This window comes from Microcaecilia unicolor, chromosome 7 (assembly GCF_901765095.1).
Source record: "Microcaecilia unicolor chromosome 7, aMicUni1.1, whole genome shotgun sequence".
In the NCBI taxonomy this organism is placed as follows: domain Eukaryota; kingdom Metazoa; phylum Chordata; class Amphibia; order Gymnophiona; family Siphonopidae; genus Microcaecilia; species Microcaecilia unicolor.
In genome coordinates this window covers 175,711,577-175,737,107 of record NC_044037.1, presented here as the reverse complement: position 1 = coordinate 175,737,107, position 25,531 = coordinate 175,711,577, and the positions used below count along the sequence as shown (strand labels likewise).

At 40.6% G+C, this 25,531-nt stretch overlaps 1 protein-coding gene across 1 annotated transcript in view; it reads right to left on the bottom strand.

Annotated features, from left to right (window-relative positions):
• Window positions 1-25,531, bottom strand: part of VPS8 (VPS8 subunit of CORVET complex) — a 932,181-nt gene that overhangs the window by 748,507 nt on the left and 158,143 nt on the right. The window contains exon 9 of the mRNA XM_030209561.1: window positions 8,388-8,474. Coding sequence (XP_030065421.1) covers window positions 8,388-8,474 — 87 coding nt within the window. The remainder of the gene's footprint in view (window positions 1-8,387; window positions 8,475-25,531) is intronic.

Below are 25,531 nucleotides of genomic sequence, written 5' to 3'. Positions count from 1 at the left end.
ACCCCATACATATGCGCTGATGACGTAACGATCTACATCCCATTTAAACAAGACTTAAAGGAAATTTCAAACGACATCAACCAAAGTCTACATATCATGCATTCATGGGCAGATGCATTCCAGCTGAAACTTAATGCAGAAAAAACCCAATGTCTAATACTCACCTCTCAACACAACTCGAACAAATTTACCACCATCAATACACCAAAACTGAACCTACCAATCTCGGGCACCCTAAAAATTCTTGGAGTTACTATTGATCGGCACCTAACACTAGAAAATCACGCGAAAAACACAACCAAAAAGATGTTCCACTCAATGTGGAAATTAAAAAGAGTAAGACCATTCTTCCCAAGGACCGTCTTCCGTAAATTGGTTCAATCATTGGTACTCAGTCATCTAGATTATTGTAATGCACTTTACGCTGGCTGCAAAGAGCAAATACTCAAAAAACTCCAGACAGCCCAGAACACTGCAGCTAGACTCATATTTGGGAAATCAAAATATGAAAGTGCTAAACCCCTATGAGAGAAACTACACTGGCTCCCACTCAAAGAACACATCACGTTCAAGGTGTGCACCCTAGTTCACAAAATCATCCATGGTGATGCCCCAGCCTACATGTCAGACCTGATAGACCTACCACCCAGGAATGCTAAAAAATCATCTTGCACATTCCTTAATTTTCATTTCCCCAACTGTAAAGGTCTAAAATGTAAACTAATGCACGCATCAACCTTTTCCTATATGAGTACACAATTCTGGAACGCACTGCCGCACAACCTAAAAACGATCTACGAACTAACCAGCTTCCGCAAACTACTGAAGACTCATTTCTTTAACAAGACATATCACTAAGATCATCACATGTGAAATCCCCCACATGTACCTAGAATTATCTTTAAATGTTTTCTTGTTATTTTACTATTATGCTTTATCATTATCATGTAACCCAAAATCCTCTGTAATACCAATTGCCTATTCTCTTCTCATTTACACTGTTCATGATGTATTGTAAGCCACATTGAGCCTGCAAAGAGGTGGGATAATGTGGGATACAAATGCAACAAATAAATAAAAAATAAATAAAGACTGGTTGAAGAGGATACTAATTTGACTGCAAATGTTTTATCTCTATTAATACTATCTAGTAGGGGAACAGAGGTGCCACTTCTTCCATGAAAGCACCTCTATTCTCCTTTTCTTCCTCTTATATACCACCAGAGTAAGATGACAGGAGTGATAACAAAAGCCATAAGGACATTTTATCTCTTCCTCCATCTCTACTTGTGTTCAGGAGGATGAACATAACTTGTATAATTCATATCCCAATGCTTACTGATTATAAAGTAAAAAGATATTTCGTTTTGTAAAAACAGGAAAAATACTAGCTCACCACAAAAATCTGCCACGCTGTGCTTCCATTTTTTTCAATTGCTTATAAGGGATTAGCATTCACATTTACATAACTAGATTGCGTTTTCATCCAAAACATTTTCTTTTTTACTTAAAACAATCTGACCTCTGTCCTGTATATTTCCATATGTATTTCTTCATTGGATTACTTAGCGATAGTGTTTGTAGACAAATCTCAAAGCATTTTTTTAGTTGTACCATGGTATGAACAAAGAACAAGCTGGAGAGTTAAAGTTCCAAATGATCCCATAAAGAGGGTTATTTTATAACATGTTGTCTATGTGTGAAGGCCAAGTATGAACCTATATCAGACCTATTTTATAAAAAAACATAGGTGCCTATATAAAGTGGAAGAAATCACACCCAGACTGAAACCACAAAACATTTACTCCTGCTTAGGAGCAGGCATAAATGTTTGCACAAACATGCATATTTTATAATCATATGTAAATCATGACTTCCATCTGCACTCAACCCAAACTCCACACCTGAGAACCTCTATATGCGAGTCATATAAAAGTATATGGTTTATTGGACTGAATATACTTTTTTATGTTTCAACGGTTTTTATTATGGACTGCATATACTTTTTTAAATGTGCAACACCCGGGGCAATTCTCCCTAAGGGAGTAATTTTATAAATGATTTGCCATATGTAAAGCATATTTTACAGGCAGAAAAAGCAAGGTTGCTTACCTATAACAGATGTTTTCCATAGACAGCAAGATTAATTCAGGCACACAAGTGGGTAATATTGAACTACTAGTAAAAGAGGCCAGTTTCTGAGCAAATGAAACGGGCACTAGCAAGGTTTTCGTCGCCAACATCCCCCCTTCCCTCCCTGGCCAACCCCTTCGTTGTTCTGCCATTGCTCCGCCCCGAACGTCATAACGTTTGACGCGAGGGCGGGGCCCGGAGCGATTTCCCACCCCCCGCCTCCCTGCCTCCCTCCCTGCCAACCCCTTTGTTGTTCTGCCATAGCTCCGCCTTCGAGGAGGGGGCCCGGAGCGATTTTGGTGGCTTCACCACCACGAACCTTCAAACCTTTTTGAAGGAAGTCAGGGCTTGGCTTCACTGACGTCAGTGTCCTCAGAACGTTGAGGGTGAGTTTTATTATAGTAGATGTCGGGACAGAACAGCTCTCCCAGGAGTCTGAACTAGTGTAAAAAGTTTTCAGTATGTGCAACCCTTCCCATGCACTCTCTCCTCAATCCTCTCAGTCAGTTCTATAGCACAAGTACATAAGTAATGCCACACTGGGAAAAGACCAAGGGTCCATCGAGCCCAGCATCCTGTCCATGACAGCGGCCAGTCCAGGCCAAGGGCACCTGGCAAGCTTCCCAAACGTACAAACATTCTATACATGTTATTCCTGGAACTGTGGATTTTTCCCAAGTCCATTTAGTAGCGGTTTATGGACTTGTCCTTTAGGAAACCGTCTAACCCCCTTTTAAACTCTGCCAAGCTAACCGCCTTCACCACGTTCTCCGGCAACGAATTCCAGAGTTTAATTATGCGTTGGGTGAAGAAACATTTTCTCCGATTTATTTTAAATTTACTACACTGTAGTTTCATCGCATGCCCCCTAGTACTAGTATTTTTGGAAAGCGTGAACAGATGCTTCACTCCACTCATTATTTTATATACCTCTATCATGTCTCCCCTCAGCCGTCTCTTCTCCAAGCTGAAAAGCCCTAGCCTCCTTAGGGCTGCCATGTTAGTCCACTTGGACATGTGGCAATAAGGGTGAAACAAGTTGTAGCTGATGCATTAAATTAGTTCAGCTGTGTTGGGACTCGGAAGCAAACGGCAAGTATGTCACGAGAACAGAGCAGCATGTTTTTTTCTTTGTAATAAAGATAGCAGTAGGGTCTCTTTTCCTTTCCCTCCTGACATGTCCAGCACTTTCCCCTCATTCTTCCCCAGCACCCCCCCCCCCCAGTCCCCAACTTACCTCTTTACCCCTTTTACTGAAAGTGGTAGCTGTAATTGGGCCAACCTGGCACCTTTCCTTTGCTGCATTCCACCCTCGCATAAACAGCAAATTATTGTCAGCACCCAACAGTGGAGAGATGCCAGGTCAGCCCACTTGCAGTTTGACCGATTGATGGACTCATGGGGGTGGGGGGAAGAGATGAAGGACTATGGAGGGAGGGAGAGACATCCTGAACTATGGGGGAATGGAGGAAACACAGGGAGACAGGAGTTGGACCCACAGGAGAAGATCACGCTGCACAAATCCCGATGCCATTCTCTTTCCTGGGTTGTGTAGGTGGTAAACTGCACTTAGCAGGCTTGCATTTCCAATGCACAATTTGCCACTTACAAAACCTAAGAAGGAGCACACCACTGGGAGTTGCTGCCCTGCTGAATATTGAAGCTGCAACTTTTTTTTTTGGGGGGGGGGGGGAGAAAGGGGAAAGGGAGCTGCTGGACCATAAGGTGAAGAGTGGAGAGAGAGGGGACATGGAATTGCTGCACCACAGAGATGGAGGGAAAGGGAGAGGGTACAGGGAGTTGCTGGACCATAGATGCAGAAGGGAAGCGAGAGGGGACGGAGTTGCTGGACCATAGGGGTGAAGGGTAGGAAGATGGGACAGGGAAATGCTGGACAATAAGGGTAGAGAGACAGAGGGACAGGGAGATGCTGCGCTGCAAAAGGTTTGGGAAGGGGGGCAAAGGGGAGCTGCTCGGCATAGTGGAATCATGTGGGAGAGACCATGGGTGTTTTCAATCAGATGAGTGAGAAGAGGATGGTGAGTACAGAGGTTAGAAGTGTAACAATGGACAATAAATGAAAGAGAAGAGAATAGGAGGCAACGGATAGTGTGAGACAGGAGAGCTAGGAGGTAAGAGGAGGAGAAGAAAGTTGATATGCAAGTGAAATATAGGTGGAGGACTGAAGAGTAAGAGGGTATAAAATAAGTGGGCAGACAGAAAACAGAGAAGGAAAAATTATGTCTTATCTGATATTTTCTTTTGTCCTACTAGACCAATCTAGACTAATGGGTTACGTTCACCTACCAGTGGAAGGAGACAGAGAAAAAATAGTTCCAAGTAATTTGCCCCTTAAGGGTATCAAGCAGCCTGAAATGTTCAGTATTTAAATAGTGAAGCAATGGTGCTCATGATATCTAAAACAAAAAAACTTGAAACTTTAACACACTAGCAGGCCAGTCATCCCTGGCTGCAACATGCAGTGTGGACCATACTTAAGCAACATACAGAGATTTCTTGAGTGAGGAGATGGGGCCAGAGTTGTAATTGGAAGTATGCCTTGCACCCAACTGACGTACAGACATTTCACCAAGTCCGGAGTACCAGAAATAGTTTCAAAGGGTGATGATACAGAGGAACTGAAAGAAATCTCTGTGAACCTGGAAGACGTACTGAGCCAAACTGACAAATTAAAGAGTACTAAATCAACTGGACCGGATGGCAAACATCCAAGGGTACTCAAAGAACTCAAGCATGAAATTGCTGATCTGCTGTTAGTAATATGCAATCTGTCAATAAAATTGTCCATAGTAACTGAAGATTGGAGGGTGGCCACTGTGATGCTGTTATTTTAAAAGGGTTCAAGGAATGATCTGAAAAATTATAGACCAGTAAGCCTGACTTCGGAGCCGGGTAAAATAGTGGAAACTATTATAAAGAATAAAATTACAGAACACGTAGACAAACATGGTTTAATGGGACAGAGTCAGCATGGGTTCAGCCAAGAGAAATCTTGCCTCACCAATTTGCTTCATTTCTTTGAAGGTGTGAATACATGTGGATAAAAAGTGAGCCAGTTGATATAGTGTATCTAGATTTTCAGAAAGCTTTTGATAAAGGTCCTCATGAGAGACTCCTGAGAAAATTAGAGTCATGGGATAGGAGGCAAGGTTCTGGTGTGGATTAGGAATTAGTTATTGGTCAGAAAACAGAGGGTAGGGTTAAATGGTCATTTCTCTCAATGGAGGAGGGTGAACAGTGGAGTGCCACAGGGACAGATGCTATTTAACATATTTATAAATGATATGGAAATTGGGACGATGAGTGAGGTGATCAAATTTGCAGATGATACAAAACTATTCAAGGTTGTTAAAACACGTGCAAACTGTGAAATATTGCAGGAAAATGGAAAACTGGGCATTCAAATAGCAGATAAAATTTAATGTGGACAAATGCAAGGTGATGCACATTGGAAAGAATAATCTGAATCATAGTTACCTGATGCTAGGGTCCACCTTGGGGGTCAGCACTCAAGAAAAAGATCTGGGTGTCGTTGTAGATAATATGCTGAAATCTTCTGCTCAGTGTGTGGCGGTGGCCAAAAAAGCACACAGGGTGCTAGGAATTATTAGGAAAGGGATGGTGAATAAGACCGAAAATACTATAATGCCTTTGTATTGCTCCATGGTGTGTCCACACTCAGTTCTGGTCGTCGTATCTCAAAAAAGATATAGCAGAATTAGAAAAGGTTCAAAGAAGAGCGACCAAAATGATAAAGGGGATAGAACTCCTCTAGTATGAGGAAAGGCTAAAGAGGTTAGGGCTCTTCAGCTTGGAAAAGAAACAGATGAGGGGAGATATGATTGAGGTCTACAAAATTCTGAGTTGTGTAGAACGAGTAGAATGAAATCAATTTTTTTTACTCATTCCGAAAGTACAAAGATTAGGGGACACTGAAGGAAGTTACATGCAAATACTTTAAAAACAAATAGGAGAAAATATTTTTTCACTCAACGAATAGTTAAGCTCTGGAATTCTTTGCCAGAGGATGTGGTAAAAACAGTTACTTTATCTGGGTTTAAAAAAGGTTTGGACAAACTCCTGGAGGAAAAGTCTGCTATTGAGATAGACATAGGAAGCAACTGCTTGCCCTGGGATTTGTAGTATGGAGTGTTGCCATGATTTGGGTTTTTGCCAGGTACTTGTGATTTTGCCTGGTGTATTGGAGTCTTTCCCCTTGATGGACATGGGAAAAAGAAAAGGGAAATCCAGGGCTTTTTCCTCCTCTATCCCTACAAAATCCTACCTTGCGCCAGACTACTCTGGAGAGATTCAGAGTTCAAGCGGTAGAAGAGCCGGCACCCGCTTCAGTTAGATTCGCGGTGATCACAGCATAGAGGGAATTTCACTTAGCCCTCTCTCCAGTGCAGCTCCCCCATGAAGCGGAAGCAGTTTGGCGTCAGCTGAAGCGCAGCGTTGTGAGACGCCCGAAATGGAGTTGCTCTTTCAAGCTGCAAGAGGAGGTCCTGTCGCTGCCTCGACCTCAGGAATTTGAACACCTGAGGGTATGCAGGTTGATCAGCCTTCCTTTCTCTTTAACCTGGGAGCTGCTTCTAATGGTATTGGTTTTAAGAAACCAGCTGTGGTGACTATGGAGTCATTGTGGGATGCAATTCAAGGCTTGAAATGCTCCCTTCTTCAGGTAACTAACTCCTTTAGGGGAGAGGTTTCTGACTTAAAACAATCATACCAGGTTGTGTCTGGGAAAATGGATCTTCAAGTAACTAAATCTGATTCACTAGAAGCTGAAATTAAACAACTGAAGAGTTTTTTATCGACAGTCACCAGGGAGAGAGATATTCAGGCTTGAAAACTTGAATATTTAGATAATCATGGAAGAAGGAATAATCTGAGACTCTCAAAGTTTCCTAAATCGCCATTAATTCCTGAATTAGAAATAATGAAAAGATATTTTTGTGAAATACTGGAAATTCCGAAAGAGGGTTTTCCACCCCTAGTCAGAGCCCAATATATAACGGGTTTTTTGAAAACTTCATCAGTGAATCTTCAACCTGAATTAAATCTAACTGAATTTTTGGAGAGCTCTTTGGAAGTTATAACTGAACTATTCTTCAAGTAACTTTTGATTTAGAGTCAGACAGAAATAATATATTTTGTTTATATTTTCGTCACATGCATGCACTGCTCCCCCCTCCGTCTGCCACCGGGCCCTCACAGCGCCTCTCACCTCCGTGTGAAGGCGCTGCACCGGCAACAACAGCTGATCGCCTCTCCAGACTTCCCTTCTTTCCTCCTTGGCCCGCCCTCGTCTAACGTAAGTTAGTTACTTACGTCAGACGAGGGTGGGCCAGGGAGGAAAGGAGGGAAGTCCAGAGAGGCAATCAGCTGTTGCTGCTGGTGCAGCACCTTCACACGGAAGTGAGAGGCGCTGTGAGGGCCCGGTAGCAGACAGAGGGAGGCGGGGAAGCTGTCATTTCAAGGAAGGAAGGAAGGGAGGGGGGCCAGGGCTGCATAAAGTTCTGATTTCAATGCCGGGGAGGGGGAGCGGCGGCGGCGACCTCTGGGGGGGGGGGGGGGGCAAGTACGTCTGGGAGAGCTGTTTCATCCTGCCACTGAGTGATGACATCACCCATTTGTGTGATCGATTATACTGCTTGAAAATGAGCCTTTGGTTCACAGGCGATCAATGCTTGAAGTTTACTTATGCTTCTAGTCAAAATAATCACTACTAGAAACAGCAGTTTCTGGGGGAAACTGTTTTAGTAATATGGATTTCTTTGGCTCAAATAGCTGTTTCAGGAGAGATACAAGGGTTAACACATTGAGGTCCCATGGCACTCAAGGTTTCTGAATTGGAAAGTGGCTATTCCAAAATTGCACAAGTGACAGTGTATACAAATAATCATGCTAACAAGAGCACAAGTATTTTTACAGAACTTGTATACAGATGATTCCAAGCAGTGAAGATGCAAGGTATGCATGTAAATAACGAAAAGTACACACACAGTTGCATCTGCTTCAGAGTAGGTGTAAATGCACTACTGGAGATAATTGAGAGCCTATTTTATAAAGGCATATATATACATATGTTGCCCTTATAAGATACTTGAATTTTTGGAAATTGATTCCCTGTTATAGAAATTGCCACATAAAAGCAAAAATTTAAGATACCAAATTTTTTAAGATGCTTCATGGCATACACTTGGCTGAAGAGACTACTTTATATTTAGTACCTTGATGTGCAAAATTGCTGTTCCTGGAGGGTGGGCATCTGTTATGGATCTTAAGAGTTTCCCACTGGCCAAGTCCCACATGGTAATCTGTAAAAAGAAAAAGGGTTAATGCAAGTTAAGGAAAAGTACTATTCCGTGTTAACAAATCATGGGAAAGTTACTGCATAACATAAGAAGCATGGCCTTGAAAATCCTGGATGAGGAAACCAGAAGCTCTCAAATGTATATGAGAGCATGTTCATTTCAGAGAATTCAGAGGATGAAGAAAATCATCAGTGGTCAAAGTTATTAGTCTGAGATATTAATAAACTTATGCCCTTGAAATTCAGAAGCTAAACATCAGAAGGGTAATTTTTAGCGAGCCGGTAGTGATTGTGGGCCTATAATTCCTACAAGGTGATTTTCAAAGGGAAATACCTGTAGGGGTTATTTTTTAATCCACATACTCTGCAGGGACCAAGTCCATAGATTAAAAAAACATGCTGAATCTCTCAATGTGCATCTCTCCAATAAAGCTGTATGTTGGGACACTCTCACCAAATGTAGAAGAATGAGCTCTGACCTCCACATCACATATAACATTGTATTCCTGCCACAGAGCAACCTCTCCAGCCTTTCTGGGGTTAAATATCAACAATATATAAGTTTGTACCTGTTTTCCTTAACTTGAGTAGAAACAGACATATGACTCACTAAATTAATTATTTCCCCTGGTCTGCTTCATCTGATTTCATTTAAAGGTCCCTGTCCCATGCCACCCAATAGGTGAAGGGCAAGTCAATAACTAAGCGCACCTTTGCGTGGGTGTGTGTGACAAAAAGTAGCACTTACATATGTTAAGTACTATTCTGAAAGAATGCACATAAATGCTATGGTGTGCAAATGCAAAGAAGCATACACATAGATAAAGTGAAGAAGAGGTATGGCCATGCGTCCCAGTTAGACACCCGACTTATAAAATACTATAAGTTATGCAAGACAAAATAGGAGGACAAGACTTTTTTAGATATGTTTGTGATAGGAGGAAGTGCAAAAGTGGCAGTAAGACTCAAAAGCGAAGAGGGGGAAATATGCAGAAGGTGATAAGGATAAGGTAGAATTGCAGAAGACAAACACAAATAGGAATGAAGTGTGGTAGACCATGAACAATTTTCAGAGGACTGTGTTCGTGAGGAGCTAGCTAAACTAAATATGAACAAAGCGATGGGACCGGATGGCATACATCTGAGGATACTGAACAAACTTGGGAAAGTTCTGGCAGCTCTGCTGTCTGACTTTTTCAAAGGTTCTCTAGATTCAGGAGTGGTCCCAAAGGACTGAAAAGTGGAAGTAAGGAGGAAGTTGGGAACTATAGACTAGTTAATCTGCCTCTGTGGTAAGTAAATTAATGGAAACACTTCTAAAGCAGAGAACAGTGATGTTTCTGAAATCCAATGGATTGCAGGACCCAAAGAAGCATGATTAAAATAGATGCAGGTATTGTCAGATAAATTAGGTTAATTTCTTTGACTGGATGACCAGGAAGCTGAATCGAGGGAGAGCACTATATGCGTTGTACTTAGATTTTAGCAAAGCCATTGACAACTTTGGTATGGGCCTTAAAGTGACTGACTGGGTTGGGAACTGATTGAGTGGAAGGTGACAAAGGATAGTGGTAAACGGAGCTCACTCTGAGTAAAGGGATATTACCAGTAGTGTACCATAAAGTTTGTTTTTTGGGTCAATTATTTTTAAAACTTTTGTAAGTAATATTGCCGAAGGGCTGTCTGGTAAGGTTTGCCTCTTTGCAGATGATACCAAAATCTGCAATAGAGTAAACACCCCTGATGGCATGGATAACATGAAGAGGGACCTAGCAAAGCTTCAAAAATGGTCCAGAATTTGGCAGCTAAGATTCAATGATAAACAATGCAGGGTCATAGCCTGGGCTGTTGTAAAGGATTTTAAAGATTGCTTTTCAACTCTGTCTGAGTGACCGATAGTGCACTCTGGATCTGTATTTTTGATTAAAAGTAATTCTGTTTGTGTGAAAATGATTTGGAATGTGGAAGAAGATAAGACATGGCTCTAATTAATTTGGTATGTGCAGGGAGAGGGGAGGTGGAGCATGTTTCGAGTTCAGGCTGGCCAACTGCACAGAGAAACATGTGACCACATTCCCACATTATGGCTTGTTTACCTAAACAGAGAAATTCTCAAGCATTCTGTAATTTACCTTAACTCTGAAAATGAGTTCTAATCCTAATAAAAAGGGGAATCTTTGCCAGTGAAATTGGGAGCTCTTCTGTGAGTAAACGTATGTACTGCGCAGAATATTGTATTTCCTGGTCTAGAGACTCCTGGCTTTCGCTGTAAACGGGGCCCCTCCAGCTGATGACAAGAGCCTGGATGTAGTGAAATAGGATCAGTAATGTATGTATATGATGATTGTTTATTATTGCTTCTTGTCTGGTCAATAGACTCCTAGCTTCGCTGATAAGGAAACCTGGATTTAGTGATGCATGACCAGTGATGTAATGATTGTTTCTTTTCAACCATAGATAGGTATTATTGCTTCTCTTCAGCTTAATCATTGTGTATATATCTTAATCATTGTATATCTTAGACAATAATGACTTATATACTCTCCATTTAAAGTGAGCCTCTAATAAAAGTCTCATTTACCTAATACAAATCCAAAAGAATCCACAGTAATTATTGAGTAGTCTGTGGCAGTGAGGCAGGCTGTAAAACCAGGTCAGTACATTTTGGCGACGAGGGTGTGGGATTTGTAGAAGGACTGGCACTTTTTAAGAGGAATGCAGAGGAAAGTGTTGAAATCCCAGGTTGGGATAGCATACTACATGGTATTATAGCCACTGAGTGGTCAAAATGTGCAGGATTATGTGAGGAGTAGGATTCCTGTTTAAAGGAATCAGAGCCTTTGGATGCAAAAAATTAAAATAGAGAGGGAGAAGGAACAGTATTGCTTATCAGAAAATTCACTGGGGCTGGGATAAACAGCATAAGAAAAGTCAAAATGTAACGCTTAATGTCAGAATAAGTTACTGACTGATAAATATAAGAAGCGAAGAGAGAAAATTAACAAAAAGAAAGTACATAAATATTATGATTTAAGGGAATACATAGGGGGATGTTTAGACTCATTTAGAGTCATTAATTGCACATTTAAAGGGCAAGGGATAGGAGATAAATCTTAATAAGATTTAAGGACCGTCCCAGACAGTGAATTTTTTAGGCATTGGAATTTGTTCCTCTCTGTAAAAAGAAGGCGGCACAATGATTTATTGGATTATTCAGCTTTTTGAAAGCAGCACATACCTCACTCAAGTATAATTCTAGCACTGGGTAATCAGGAAAAAATATGACCTTGAGTGGTGGGAAAAAGAGCAACAGGCCTTTGAGGCAGTGCAGCAGACAGCACAGATTGCTTTAGATTTGTGGCCAGTGCAATTAGGAAAAGTAGAATTAAGTGTCTTAATGAATGAAAATTATGCTAATTAGAGCCTTTGACAAAAAACAAAACAATTGAGTACCACTAGGGTTTTAGAACCGTAAGCTGCCAGAAGTAGAAAAGAAAGTACACTTCTTTTGTGAAAGAGCTGCTAGCATGTTATTGGGTTTAAGTAGATACTGCGTAGCTATCTATAGGACATTAGAATGCAGTGGAGGAGGAAGTAGTTAATATGCAGAGTTATATGTTGTTTATATGGTTTTGAAAATTGAGAATTTGGGATGTTATGTATATACTAACTCATGGTCTGTGGCAAATAGATTAGCCACTTGGCTACCTACTTGGAACAAAAATAATTGGCAAATTTATATTAAGGATTTGTGGGGCAGAGAATTGTGGCAAGATATTTGGAATTATGTATATAATACTAATGTTACTGTTTTTCATGTAGATGCCCATTGCAAAGGTGATCCTTTAGAACGTCTCTACAGCACAGTGGCTGATGAACAAAGAAAAATTACACCCCTTGAGGTGGAAACTGTGAAAGAGCCAGATAATTGCTCACGTTTGGTGAAATGGGGAGCTCGTCTGTGAGTAAACATACATACCATGCAGAGAACGTGTCATGTCCCCTACCTCAACGCAAGCGGCGTCCTCAGGCTGCGCGGGCTCCCAGCAACACGCACACTTGACTGGCACAGTAGTTCTTCTCTGGGTTTGTTCAGAGAGACGGTGGATGCAAGCTCTTTGATTTCTTTGCTTCCATGCACCTGTGTCTCTCTGCCTGGCTTCCAGGCTCCTTGATTGCTTTGCTTCCATGCACCTGTGTCTGCTCTCCCTCTGCCTGGCTTCCCTTGCTTCTCTCCTATTGGTCTTCCGGTTCCTCCTCCCCCTGCTCTTGTCCTATGGTTGTTCCTTCTCCCTGCTGGTTCCTGCTGTCAGACGCCAGCACTTTATCAGCTGAGCTCTTCCTGGACTCCATGCTTGGCTCAGTAGTTTGCTTCTTCTCTACTTTGTCCCTCTTTGTTGACTTTGCCTGTTACCCGACTACTGACTTTGCCTGTATCTGGATTACTCTCTTGACCTGCTGCCTGCTTACTGATTTTACCTGTGCCTGGATTACTCTCTTGCATGCTGCCTGCCTACTGACTTTGCCTGTACCTGCATTACTCTATTGACCTGCTGCCTGCCTACTGACTTTGCCTGTACCTGGATTACTCTCTTGGCCTGCTGCCTGCCTGGCAGATACGTTCTCCACCCCGCTTCCAGCTCCGTCTCGTAAGTCCTGCAGGCCACCCGCACCTAGGGGCTCAACCTCTGGGGAATGGCGGTCAGCACAGGTGAAACCCGGGGTTGTCCGGCCACCAAGCAGAACCTGGTCCGAGTACCAGGTTCAGCAGCGCTCTACTTGGTACAAGAACTCACAAGTCTGACAGAACTATATTTCCTGGTCAAGAGACTCCTGGCTATCGCTGTAAATGGGACCCCGTCCCCAGCTGATGACAAGAGCCTGGATGTAGAGATTAATGACCAGTGATGTATGTATATTATGATGTATAGTTTATTATTGCTTCTTTTCCTGGTCAAGAGACTCCTGGCTTTGCTTGGCTGTAGTGACCAGTGATGTAATGATTGTTTCTTTTTTCACTATAGATAGGTATATAGCTTAATCATTGTGTATATATCTTAATCATTGTGTATCTTAGATAATAATGAGTTATACATTCTCCATTGAAAGTGAACTTCTAATAAAAGTCTCATTTACCTAATACGAGTCCAAAAGAATCCACAGTAATTATTGAGTAGTCTGTGTCAGTGAGGCAGGCTGTAAAACCAGGTCAGAACAGCTAAAAAACTCCAAGGGAGTGGTACAGTTTAGGGGGGTGAAGCACTTTTGTGCATAAAAGAGGAGCAGGACATGGACGTGATTGCAAGTAATTAATCTTTAAACTTAAGTTTTCTAGTATTTCTGATCACATAGCTAAACTTTACTGGCTTCCAGTAAATGATTGTATATTTTCAAGCAGCTTGTTTATTGTTTGAGATTATTCATGCTCTACTTCTGAGCTTTTGATTAACATGGTCTCTAAGACTTTATTTGCATTTTCTTCTCAATTACGAGATTAACGCTTTGTTCTCCTGTTTTTAGAAAAATACACTTTTTGAAAATGGTTAACACCTGAAAAGCCAAAAAACTCTAATGAAATAAAAGAGTGAAGTAAACGGCAGAAAAAATACTTGAAAATAAAACAAAAACCCACATTGGAAGGCACTAGGCTAATGTTAATCACAGCATGAGGAAAAGAACATGCGAATGCATCTTCTCAGCTCCACGGAAAAACTAAGACTGGGGTACCCGCACTCATGTATCGGGTGGGAAGGCACACATGAATGCGTGATGGGACACTGCTAGAAACTTCTATAATACTCGCTAGTCAGTGTCCGCATCGAGCTCCGTCAGATGACATCACCCGGATGTGAGAATATGAAGGCCTGATTGTCCTCAAACAATGTTGGCTATCAATTTTATTTCCCCACATTTAAGCAAAACAAACCTCCCCCTTTTATCTGACTAGTCTTTGACCACTTTACATGGTAGAAAGTGGTTAACCAGAGTCACCACTCCTCCTCGCTTCCCAATCCTCCTTTCCAGGCATAGAAAGAGGTTAACCAGAGTCACCACTCCTCCTCGCCTCCCAATCCTCCTTTCCGGGCATAGAGGAGCTCTACATGGGATAATTCTTGCACCTCAAGAGGACCACATCCCTTCCATGCAAGTGGGTCTCCTGGTGTAACATTATATCTCAATTCAATGCACTCAACTCTTTAAAAAGCTATTGCCTTTTAGTTGCTATGAGGACCCGTAACATTATAAGATCCTATTCGTAATACTGACTGTATCATCTTTCTCCATCTCTTTGACCCAACAAGATCTTTTGCTCCATTCCCCTCCCTCCTGCCCTCTCCCTTCACAAATCCATCTGATCATAGTGGTCCTCTGTATACTGCAGAGGAAGTCAGCCAGCCACAACATCTCCAGATGTTTATGTTTATAAGCAAATTTGATATACTGCCTTTTCTGACATGTAGGTCAAAGCAGTGTACAAATCTAATAAGAACAATATGAAAAAGAATGCCACCCAAGTTAAAAGAACAGATAATCAGCCCCTCAAGTTCAAACACACCAAAAAAAAAATGACTGTCCCTACCATTCACAAAAGTATAAAATGTAAAGACTGTCCCACACAGAGAGACCTCCATCAAAACATCAGCACTTTGAGAGAGTTCAAAACTTAAGACCAAAAAAGTAGGCCTTTAGGCTGGACTTAAACTTTGTGCATGATGACTCAGTGTGAAAGAAAGGTGGAAAGTCATTATAAAACTTAGGTATCAGGAAATAATAGACAGAATTTCTAGTTGACTCATACTGAGCTTTCCTCAGAGGAGGAAGCACAAGTTAATTAGCATCAAGAGACCTGAGATCACAGCTTGAGGTATAAAGGATAGTGAGAGGTGATAAGTATTGAGGAGTATCCAGATGGCAAACTCTGTCTGATATGCACAGAATTTTAAAATGAATAAAGTAGCAGATTGGTAGCCAATGAAAATGGGATAGAAGTGAGGAAGCTATTTTTTACCTGTAACAAAGAACAAGAGAGGATTCCTGAAGCGTTGGAACAAGAGAAATCTGAAGAATTGAAAGATATTTCATTGATCCTAGAGGACTCATTAACCAAAGTAACTAATAGAGCTACACTTTTGATATCATTTGTTTTTGAGCAAGATTTTAATGCAATATTGAAGTTGTACTTTAAAAATACGCACCAACAGTTTTGTGGTCAAAAATTATGGATTTTTCCTGATGTTACTAAAATTACCCAAGAGCGACGGAAGAAATTTCTAGATATGAGAGAAGAGACGAGGTCCTTAGGGGCAACTTTTTTGTTAGCATACCCATGTAAATGTATGGTGAAATATTTAGGTGTTAAATATGTTTTCTTCTTACCAGATCAATTAAGAGCTTTCATAGACCTGAACAAGGTATCAAGATCATAATATTAATATCAGTATAGCTTAAAAAAGAGAAGGTGGGAGGGCATAAGCCTTTCCTCTATTCCGATATTACTTATTTTTTTGATCTCCCTGATTTATTCTCCACTCCCCTCCATTTGTGTGGTCTAAGGAAGGGACAAAAGTGAATTATTTTGTTTCTTATTTGATTTCTCTATGATAGAGTATATGTGATTTATTTATTTGAACTCTTTTGTCTCCTATATTACATGTAACAAGAATGATTGCTTGTGTATATAATTAATGCATACATAGCTCTAGAACTGTATGTAGTATATTCTGATGCTATATTGCACTGCTTAATGCTTCTGTATACTTTATATGCTTAATGTGTATATTCTGTTGCTATACTGCACTGCTGAATATTTATATATACTATATATGCTATTCTATATATCTTGTCACGATTCCTAGCTCTAACCCCAAATCTGACAATTTGTGTATATGTTGCTACATACTGTATTATACCTTGGCACGGTTTCTAGCTCTGCTCCCCAATTACATAATTTCACCACTTAATCTATTGCCTCTTCTGCCCTCCTGTTTCCCTCTAATTCTTATATCCCCCATCTATCAGTACATATCACCAACATGCTCCTACTAAAAATACTTATCATCATCCACTCATTCACGATCATTCATGCCAACATTCACCGTCCCCCCCATCAGAATTCAATGTTATTCCAGTTCTCCAACACCACAAAAGATCACCCAAGCTATTCATATCCTCAGGTACAAACAACAACCAGAGAAACCAATCTCCATGCAGACAACCATCGTTGAAAACAAAAACAATTTCACCTAAACCCAAAGCATCTATTACAAGACAGCTGATCCATATCCGCCCATCTTCCCTGACTGATGAGCCTTACCTAATCTTCCGAGTGGGATACATCAATGCAAGATCAGCAGTTAATAAAACTGAAATCCTCACAGACTGGATTAAATCAGACAATCTTGACCTTTTATTCATCACAGAAACCTGGGTCCATGACCCAAAAGATCCTATCATACTCGATTTATGCCCACCTGGCTATAAAATCTCACACTAGGCCAGAAAAGAAAAAAGAGGTGGAGGCATAGCGCTTATCTACAAGTCAAGTTTTTCCGTTGAAACTATTTCTGAATCCATCACACCACAACTTGAAATCCCTTCAATCAAACTTCACAATGCTGCGTTATATGACCATCTAACCTGTATCCTATTTTATAGACCTCCCACTAACTGGAACAACAATCAATCCACCCTCATGGACTTTATATCTAATGCCTGCATCAATAATTCCAATGTACTATTAATTGGAGATTTAAACCTTAGAGGATTCCGACTCTGCCTATACCAGCGAATTTAAGGATCTACTTCACCTCTGTAACCTCGACCTCCCTTCTAAACAACCTACACACAGCAAAGGACACTTGCTCGACATCATGTCTTACAAACTCTCAATGGGCCAAAACATACACATATCCAATATCAACTGGTTTGCCACCCCCTGATCGGATCATCATAAACTGACTTTATCCCTGCACTGGCGGAAAAAAGGCCAGCCTAAAGCACAAGACCCTATAATAATCGCTACTAGAGGACGGATTAACAAGGAAAGATTCTGGCAACAAATTTACAACAATAACTGGTCTATACAACCAGACTCAATTCACTTCCTCACAGAATGGGACAACAGATGCAAACTTATACTGGACGAAATAGCCCCATTACGCACTAAAACTTTACGTAGACGCAACCCATCACCATGGTTTAACGACCTACTAAAAAACCTAAAATCACAAACCAGGACACTAGAAAAAGCATGGAGTAAATAAAAAAATAAAGTCACATACAACGCATGGAAGCAATCACACAGGAATTACAAAAATGCCATCAAACAAGCCAAAAGATCCTACTACAAACAAACAATTTCTACTAGCGGCACAGACATAAAAAAACAATTTCAAATCATAAAGAATCTTCTTAATACCAACCCAATCACATCATCACCCTCAAACTACCCATCTGCTAACCAGCTGGCCAAACACTTCGATGACAAAATTACCAATATGTGCAGCATGATTCCCCAGGACTGTGCAAATATTTACTCCTTTCTTGATGAACTAGACCACTATACAGATGAAATTCCAGCTGACCGCTCATGGACAAATTTCACCCTCCTCACCACTAAAGAAGTTTCTATCACAATCACCAAACTCTCCAAATCTCATTGCCATCTTGACTCATGTCCCAATTATGTAATGAAAGATGCCCCACAACGTTTTATTGAAGACACCTAAACTTCCTGCTACAAGGTTCTTTCCCTACTGAACATGGTAATATATTACTTACACCAATACCTAAAAACCCTAAGAAACCAGCGAGTGATGTCGCCAACTACCGCCCTGTCGCCTCTATCCCTTTGCTAATTAAACTGATGGAAAACAGAGTGACCTCTCAAATCAACGAATATATACAAAAATTCTCCATTCTACATGAATCACAATCGTGTTTCCGTCCAGGCCACAGTACAGAAACCGTTCTACTCACTCTAATATCTAAATTTAAACAGGAAATTTCATTTGGAAACAACATCCTTCTTCTACAACTCGATCTGTCCAGTGCATTTGATATGGTAAATCACAATATTCTAACCAAATACTGGATAAACTTGGGATCGATGGAAACATCATTAATTGGATAAAAGGCTTCATCACCTCAAGATCTTACCAAGTTAAATCAACCTCAACTATCTCATCTCCCTGGTCACCAAATTGTGGCATACCGCAAGGATCCCCTTTATCCCCGATCCTCTTCAACCTTATAATGATCCCCCTGGCCAAAGCTCTATTCAGACATGGTCTCAACCCTTTCATCTACGCTGATGATGTCACCATTTTCATTCCCTTTAAATCTAATCTATCAGAAATTTTCGACAAAATATCCTTGGGCATGAACATCTTAGCTTCTTGGGCTAATGCCTTCATGATGAAAATGAATAAAGAGAAAACACAATGCCTAATCCTCTCATCCCAACACTCTGTGCTCCTCCCTACTCCAACATTACAATCCCCATATCTGATAACCTGAAAATCCTTGGAGTGACTTTAGACAACCATCTCTCGTTCGAAAATCACGCAAAATCCACTACAAAGAAAATGTTCAACATGATGTGGATACTGAAACGTGTAAAACCTTATCTCCCCCTGAATACTCTCCAGAACTTAGTACAATCCACGGTACTCACCCACGTTGACTACTGTAATAGTATTTTCTTAGGCTGCAAGACCCACATCCTGAAAAAACTTCAAACTGCCCAAAACACAGCAGCAAGACTTATTTTTGGCAAATCTCGATTTGAAAGCACAACACCTCTTCGCAAAAAACTTCACTGGCTCCCTATCAGAGAACGTATCAACTTCAAGTTCCATACATTAATCTATAAGATCATCCACAGGGAATCTCCGAGCTATATGTTTAATCTGATTGACCTTCCCACCAGAAACATGTCTGTAACTTCACACACTTACCTCAATCTACATTACCCCAATTGCAAAGGACTCAGATATAAAACCTATCTTGGATCCAATTTCTCCTTCTTAGGTAGCCAACTCTGGAATGCCCTCCCAAAAACTATCAGATCAATCTGTGGCTATCTACCCTTCCGGAAATCACTAAAAACCCATCTGTTCAAGCAAGCCTATCCTAATGACCCAAACTAATTCTATGAATCCTACTACCCATCACATATCCAGGAAACGACGACAATGACCTTAGCTATCTTACCAACCAAAATTCCATTTGCTTATCCTGTACCCATTCCCCTCCTGCCTCTTCTACCCTTGCTCACACCTCTCCTACTCCTTCACCCCTCTCCCTCTTTACCTACCTTTCACTTTCGTTATTCTGTTATATTTAACTTTATTTTCTCATCAATATCCTGTAATTCCTATTACTATGTAATCCGCATTGAACCTGCTTTGAGTGGGAAAGCGCGGGGTACAAATGTAATAATAAGAAGAAGAAGAAGAAGAAGAAGAAGAAAAAAAAGAAGTTGGGAAGCATGGTTGTATTTGCAAGCACTGCATAAAAAAAGTGAGCAGTTCTGTTCTGTAAAGTTTAAACATCTTTCTTCCCCCCCAACCCCCATCCCTCAAACACCACACTCTATCTATTCCCCAAACGTCAGCTGTCATACATTCCCCTATTCACACTCACGTCCCCTCCTTCATATTGCCAATAGCAGTGCACAGATCTTTTCTCTGTAACCTCAATATCCCATGCTCTACTAGTCTTCTTCAAATATCATAGTTTAGACGTGCAACTTACCTCACTAAAGCAATGAGATCTCTTGATTCTTGGTACAGTGTCTTAGATAGCATCATGCCAACCCCTTTGCTCACAATCTGCCATCTCCCTCATCCTCGCTTTTCCTTCTATAGTTGTTTATCTTTGTGCCTCCCTCATGCAGTACATGCTTCTATCTTTTTCTGCTTCCGGGTGCCCTCTCCCAGTGAAACACTGCCAAACACTTCTTGGCATTGCTAAGCTTGACCACAGAAAGCATGTGCACTCCTCCGCCCCCAGGATTTTCCCAAGCTTCCTGCAGTTTACCAGCTCTCCTATTTGCCCCTTCCACATGGATAAGCCAAATGGATATAGTCATTTATATCTTACATTTTCCTTCTACAGAGCACTCATGATCTCCGTCTGCTCAGAATTCCTTGAGAGATATCATTAAACACTCCAATTTTATAATTTTTTCTTTTTTCTTTCAAAATATAATTGATAAACAATCTTATCAAGCCTAAGCTTGTACATAAAGGTATACATTCGATAATAATTAATAAATGAAAGAAAATTATATATAACTACACTCAAGTCCTCAAATCTGGATCCAAGATTATCAATAGTGGAGCTATTAATAAGAAAAATGTACAAGAAAATTATAGAAACCTGTCAAAGATCAAGGTGTCATATATTAACAGAGCTCAAAATGCATGCCAGTAGACATTAACGTTCTCTTAACCCGAAAGAGCGTTTGGTTACAAGGAATTCTGTAAGCTGTGATGGCTAAAAAAAAACATATTTTACTGATTGGTACCGGACTATACATTTAGATTAAAAGTAGCCCCAATCTGAAGAACTCCTTAAGCAGTAAAAACTGTCTACGGCTTTGCTGAGTCTCTTTAGATACATCTGGAAATACTGATATTTTAAGACCTATGAACTCTTTATCTCTGTTCTTAAAGAACATTTTCATAATCCATACTTTATCCAAAGTTAACGAAACAGTTGCAAATAAAGTAAAAGGAACTGCCAAGTCAGAAGACTCTAGGATAGCTGAAACTTCCAAAGGAGGTTCAGTTTGATTAGCGGACAATTGTGCTTTTGTTGGATTATTTGGTAGATAGTATACCTGGGAGAAAGGGGGAATAGCATCTTCTTTAATTCCAAATATTTCCTTTAAGTATCTGTTCAACATTTTCCTGGGTGTAATCGAAGGCACCCTGGGAAAATTCAAAAATCTTAAATTGTTTGACCTCAGGGAATTTTCCAAGGACTCAATCTTCTTCCGCATATTCATATTATCTTTTATCATTGTTATTTGAGTTTCTTGAGATTTTTCAACATTTTTCTCCTGAGTCTCAACTTTCGCTGCAATTTTTTTTTTTTTACTTCATTGTTTAGTATTTCCACTTCCTCTTCTAATTTTTTTGTCCTGGTCTCAAGAGCCTGAGTTTGAGGGCATAAAACCTTACCCAGGTTAACAATTAAGGCCAAGAGATTATCCAGAGTTACTTCTGCTGGTTTTTCTTCTAAAAACTGTGGAAAATTTAAAGTCTGTACTTTATCAGTTGAAATGTTATCGTCAGTTTTCTTTTCACTTGCATTCAAACGGTCTCCCGCTGCTTCCTCCAGGGCAAGTTCTAAATTAGAGGAGTTTAACACTCCTTTGTTCTCGAGTCCAATTTTTTCACTGTAGATTGCCCTGTCATCTCACTCTGGCCAGTGCTCCTTGTCGGCAAAAATTAGGTAAAAACTGTGATAATGTACTGGGGTAAATTGCTCCTCCTCAGCCCCAAGTTCCAATGAGCTTTATCCACCCACCCACCTATGAGAAAGCAATTACACCCTCTGCTGACTTTGAGTCCACTATCATTTTAAAAATCTCCACCACCGCTGTCATTCAGTCATTGTATTCCAGGTCTTCCGTTATACTCATATCCTTATGCCATGCTTCCTGGACCTGTTTTCCAAGTCTTCCAGTTTCAAGGCAGCCTCATGCTGCCAGCTTTTCATCAAGACTACCAACTTTTAAATGTCAGTCTGGAGTTCTTCCTGCTCTGCCACCCTTACCTCCACTTCCACCATGCAACAGAAATCTCCTTCCTCAAGTTGTCCAGAATACATTTAATCTCCCCTTTCACTGAGAGAAATTCTTGCTGCATCTCCTCTATGAGCTTCTCCATATCCTTTTTTGTCACTATAGTATGATTATTCTTGCTCTTGCTTTTCCACTGCCCTCATTATTTATTTATTATTACATTTATAGCCCACATTTTCCCACTGATTGCAGGCTCAAAGTGGCTTACATAAATCTGTAGTAAGGCTACAGTGCAAGAAGCACTGCTCTTTCTTATGGGCATCTACTCTTTCCCCACATGCTTTACTAGGTCCCTGGTCAGCTCTTCCTCATTTTTCACCTTTCAGCACTTGGGCACTCCTACTTAGCATATCAAATTTTCCCACTAAGAATGCTAAATTTGTGCTTGCAATTCCAGCCTCATCGGAGCTCCCCAACTAAGCTGCCATTCTTTCTAGTGATGTCACTTACTCCTCTTAACATGGCTATTCTTTTCAAAGCTACTTTTCTTATTTTCAAATGTTGGCACAACAAAATTTTTTATCATCTGTTTTCCTAGCATTACTGTATAGGAAGACTGCATACTTTTCAGGTATATCTATAATTATTAATTTAAATTAAAGCATATTATGATATTTATACCCTTATATGCTTTTTTATATATTAATTTATTAGTTTATACATTTATGATATCACCTAATTATGATTTATATGCCCGTATATATTTCATGTTTTTAATGCACTTCTGTTTTATAAATGTTATGATGGTCTTATTGCTGTTTTCTCTAGTACTCAAGGACTCTTGATGCAGGCAATAGTGCCGAAACGCAGCCCATGTCAAGTCCGCATGTATTCTACCATCAGAGATTTATATGATTTCGCAAAATAAAGAATATTTCTTGCACTTCATCACCTTTCTTTGTTGGTTTGATCATTCCCACTTGGTTTTGGTTTTTGTACTTCCTCCTCTTCTGTATCAATTTTAGACCTTGTGCCCAACAAAGTAAAATAGTTAGACAAAAAAAAAAAAAAAACACACCAACCCATTTATATAATGCTAAGAACCAAAGAATCTGTTGTCATCTGTTCCCACTGCTGACAAATCATACCTACTCCCTACAGATAAGGTAAATATATGTTCTGGACAGACACTGCAGAGGACAGTCACAGTCAGTCTGAGAAGTAATGCTTCAATATCATTGGGTCGATCTTCAAGAGAAATGAGGATCTCTGCACCAACCACTGCTGGTCAGCAAAAGCAGACACTTCATTAAACAGTAAGCAATTTCCTTGTAGTACACACCAGTGGGTTTAGACTATCTTCCTAAGAGCATAAATCTTTTTCTAGGGTTATAATTCTTTAAAAAGCATGAGCAGGGGCGCCCATTGTCTCCCCTTCTGTTTGTGTTGTCTTTGGATCCCCTTCTTCACGAAATTACCCAACATCAAGAAATCACTGGTGTTACAAAGACTTCCTTCTTTCAGCTTTTGCAGATGACTTGTTGGTTCATCTTACTAAGCCCTTGCATTCTTTGCCTGTTTTGTTGGAGTTGTTTCAAGAATTTGGTGTTTTTAGTGGCTTCAAACGTAATTATTCCAAGTCTCTGGCTTTGGCATCAATGGAAGAGCTGCGGAACGAGTGGGGGCTTGGATTCCCACTTCAGTGGGCACAGGGCACCTTCTCTTATTTAGGGATACAGCTTTCTATGAAGTCATTTGAATTGTACCACCTAAATGTCACCTGTTTATTGAAAGATACTGAGGCAAGGCTGAAGACATGGATGTCTCTGCCACTCACATTATATTGTAGAATTCAACTCTTCCGTATGGCTGAGTTTCCGAGATGGCTTTATATGATGCAACTCTTGCATCTTCGTGTTCTTAAAAAAGATTTTAAGCTGCTTTATAGATTGTTGGGGCGCTTTTGTTGGGGAGGAAAGAAATCTAAACTTCCATTGTCATTTATGTTGGGTTCTTGGAGGGAGGGTGGTCTACGCCTGTCTGATCTCCGGCGTTATAATCAAGCTTGTCTCCTTCACCATTTGGGAGATAGGTTCTTAAACAGACAAGGCTACACTCCGCAACAATTAGAGCTTCAGTATTTTGCTCCTTGTCATTTTTATTTTCTGTTGCAGGCCCTGCGGTCTGCAGTTGCAGTGTCTTTCATGAGTAGTTTGTTGTTGAGTCCCTTAACGGATGCTTTGGAAAGATATGGCTAGATTCTGGGAGGTAGACTCGGTCACGTTGGACTTGCTCCCAATCCGGGGGAATCTGCTGTTTACGCCTGGTAATGAAAATCACCCGGTTGGAGCATGTTCTGACAGAAAGAGGGTCTTTGTTGAGCTTGGGTACTTTGGGTATTGGCATCGAAATAAATAACATCTATGCATATAATCAATTAGCACATTATGTTGGCTCCTTGAGTTCTGTGGCTTTGGGGTCTAGGCACAGCCATTATTTGAGACAAATTTTCTGGCTGGTGATGGGGGATAGGCTTTTGGTCTTGGGCCTCTATAAGGCTGTTACCTTGGCCCGTTGAAGGACAAGGAGGTCATTCGGTTGCGATGGGCACGAGATTTGGATAGGCCTACTCTTTTATTGGACTTTGATGCCTTGACCTCCCGGATCCCCACGTTGGCTGTCAATGCAGATTTACGGGAGTGCCAATTTCGTATTTTGCATAGGACATATCTCACAATGGTTCAAATCTTTAAAATAGGAAGTGTTGCTACACCTTTATGTGAAAAATATAAGCGCACCCAGGGCTCCTTCTAAGTTGATGCATGCCATGCTGTAGCTTGAACAGTTTTTTAGTCAGTTATCTTTAATATTTGTGCTCTATTATGGGCTTTTTTGTATAAGAACTTGTGCTCTATTATGGGCAATTTTGCATGATGCTCCTATATGGGCATTTTTGAATGAGTGGAGTAGGGAATATTTACCCCATGAAAGAAACTTGATCACGGGCACAAAGTCTTAACAAGACACTATTATCTATAAAAGACTTTGTGCCCGTGATCAAGTTTCTTTCATGGGGTAAATATTCCCTACTCCACTCATTCAAAAATGCCCATATAGGAGCATCATGCAAAATTTTGTACCAGGGGCAATGGAGGGCTAAGTGACTTGCCCAGAGTCACAAGGGGAATCCGTGAGCCCAATAAAATTGTTAAAAATTGCCCTCCAGAAACCTTGCACTAAAAAATAATCCCAGAGGGAATGAAGGAAGGAGGTAATCTAATACCCCAGAGAACTGAAAAACAGCC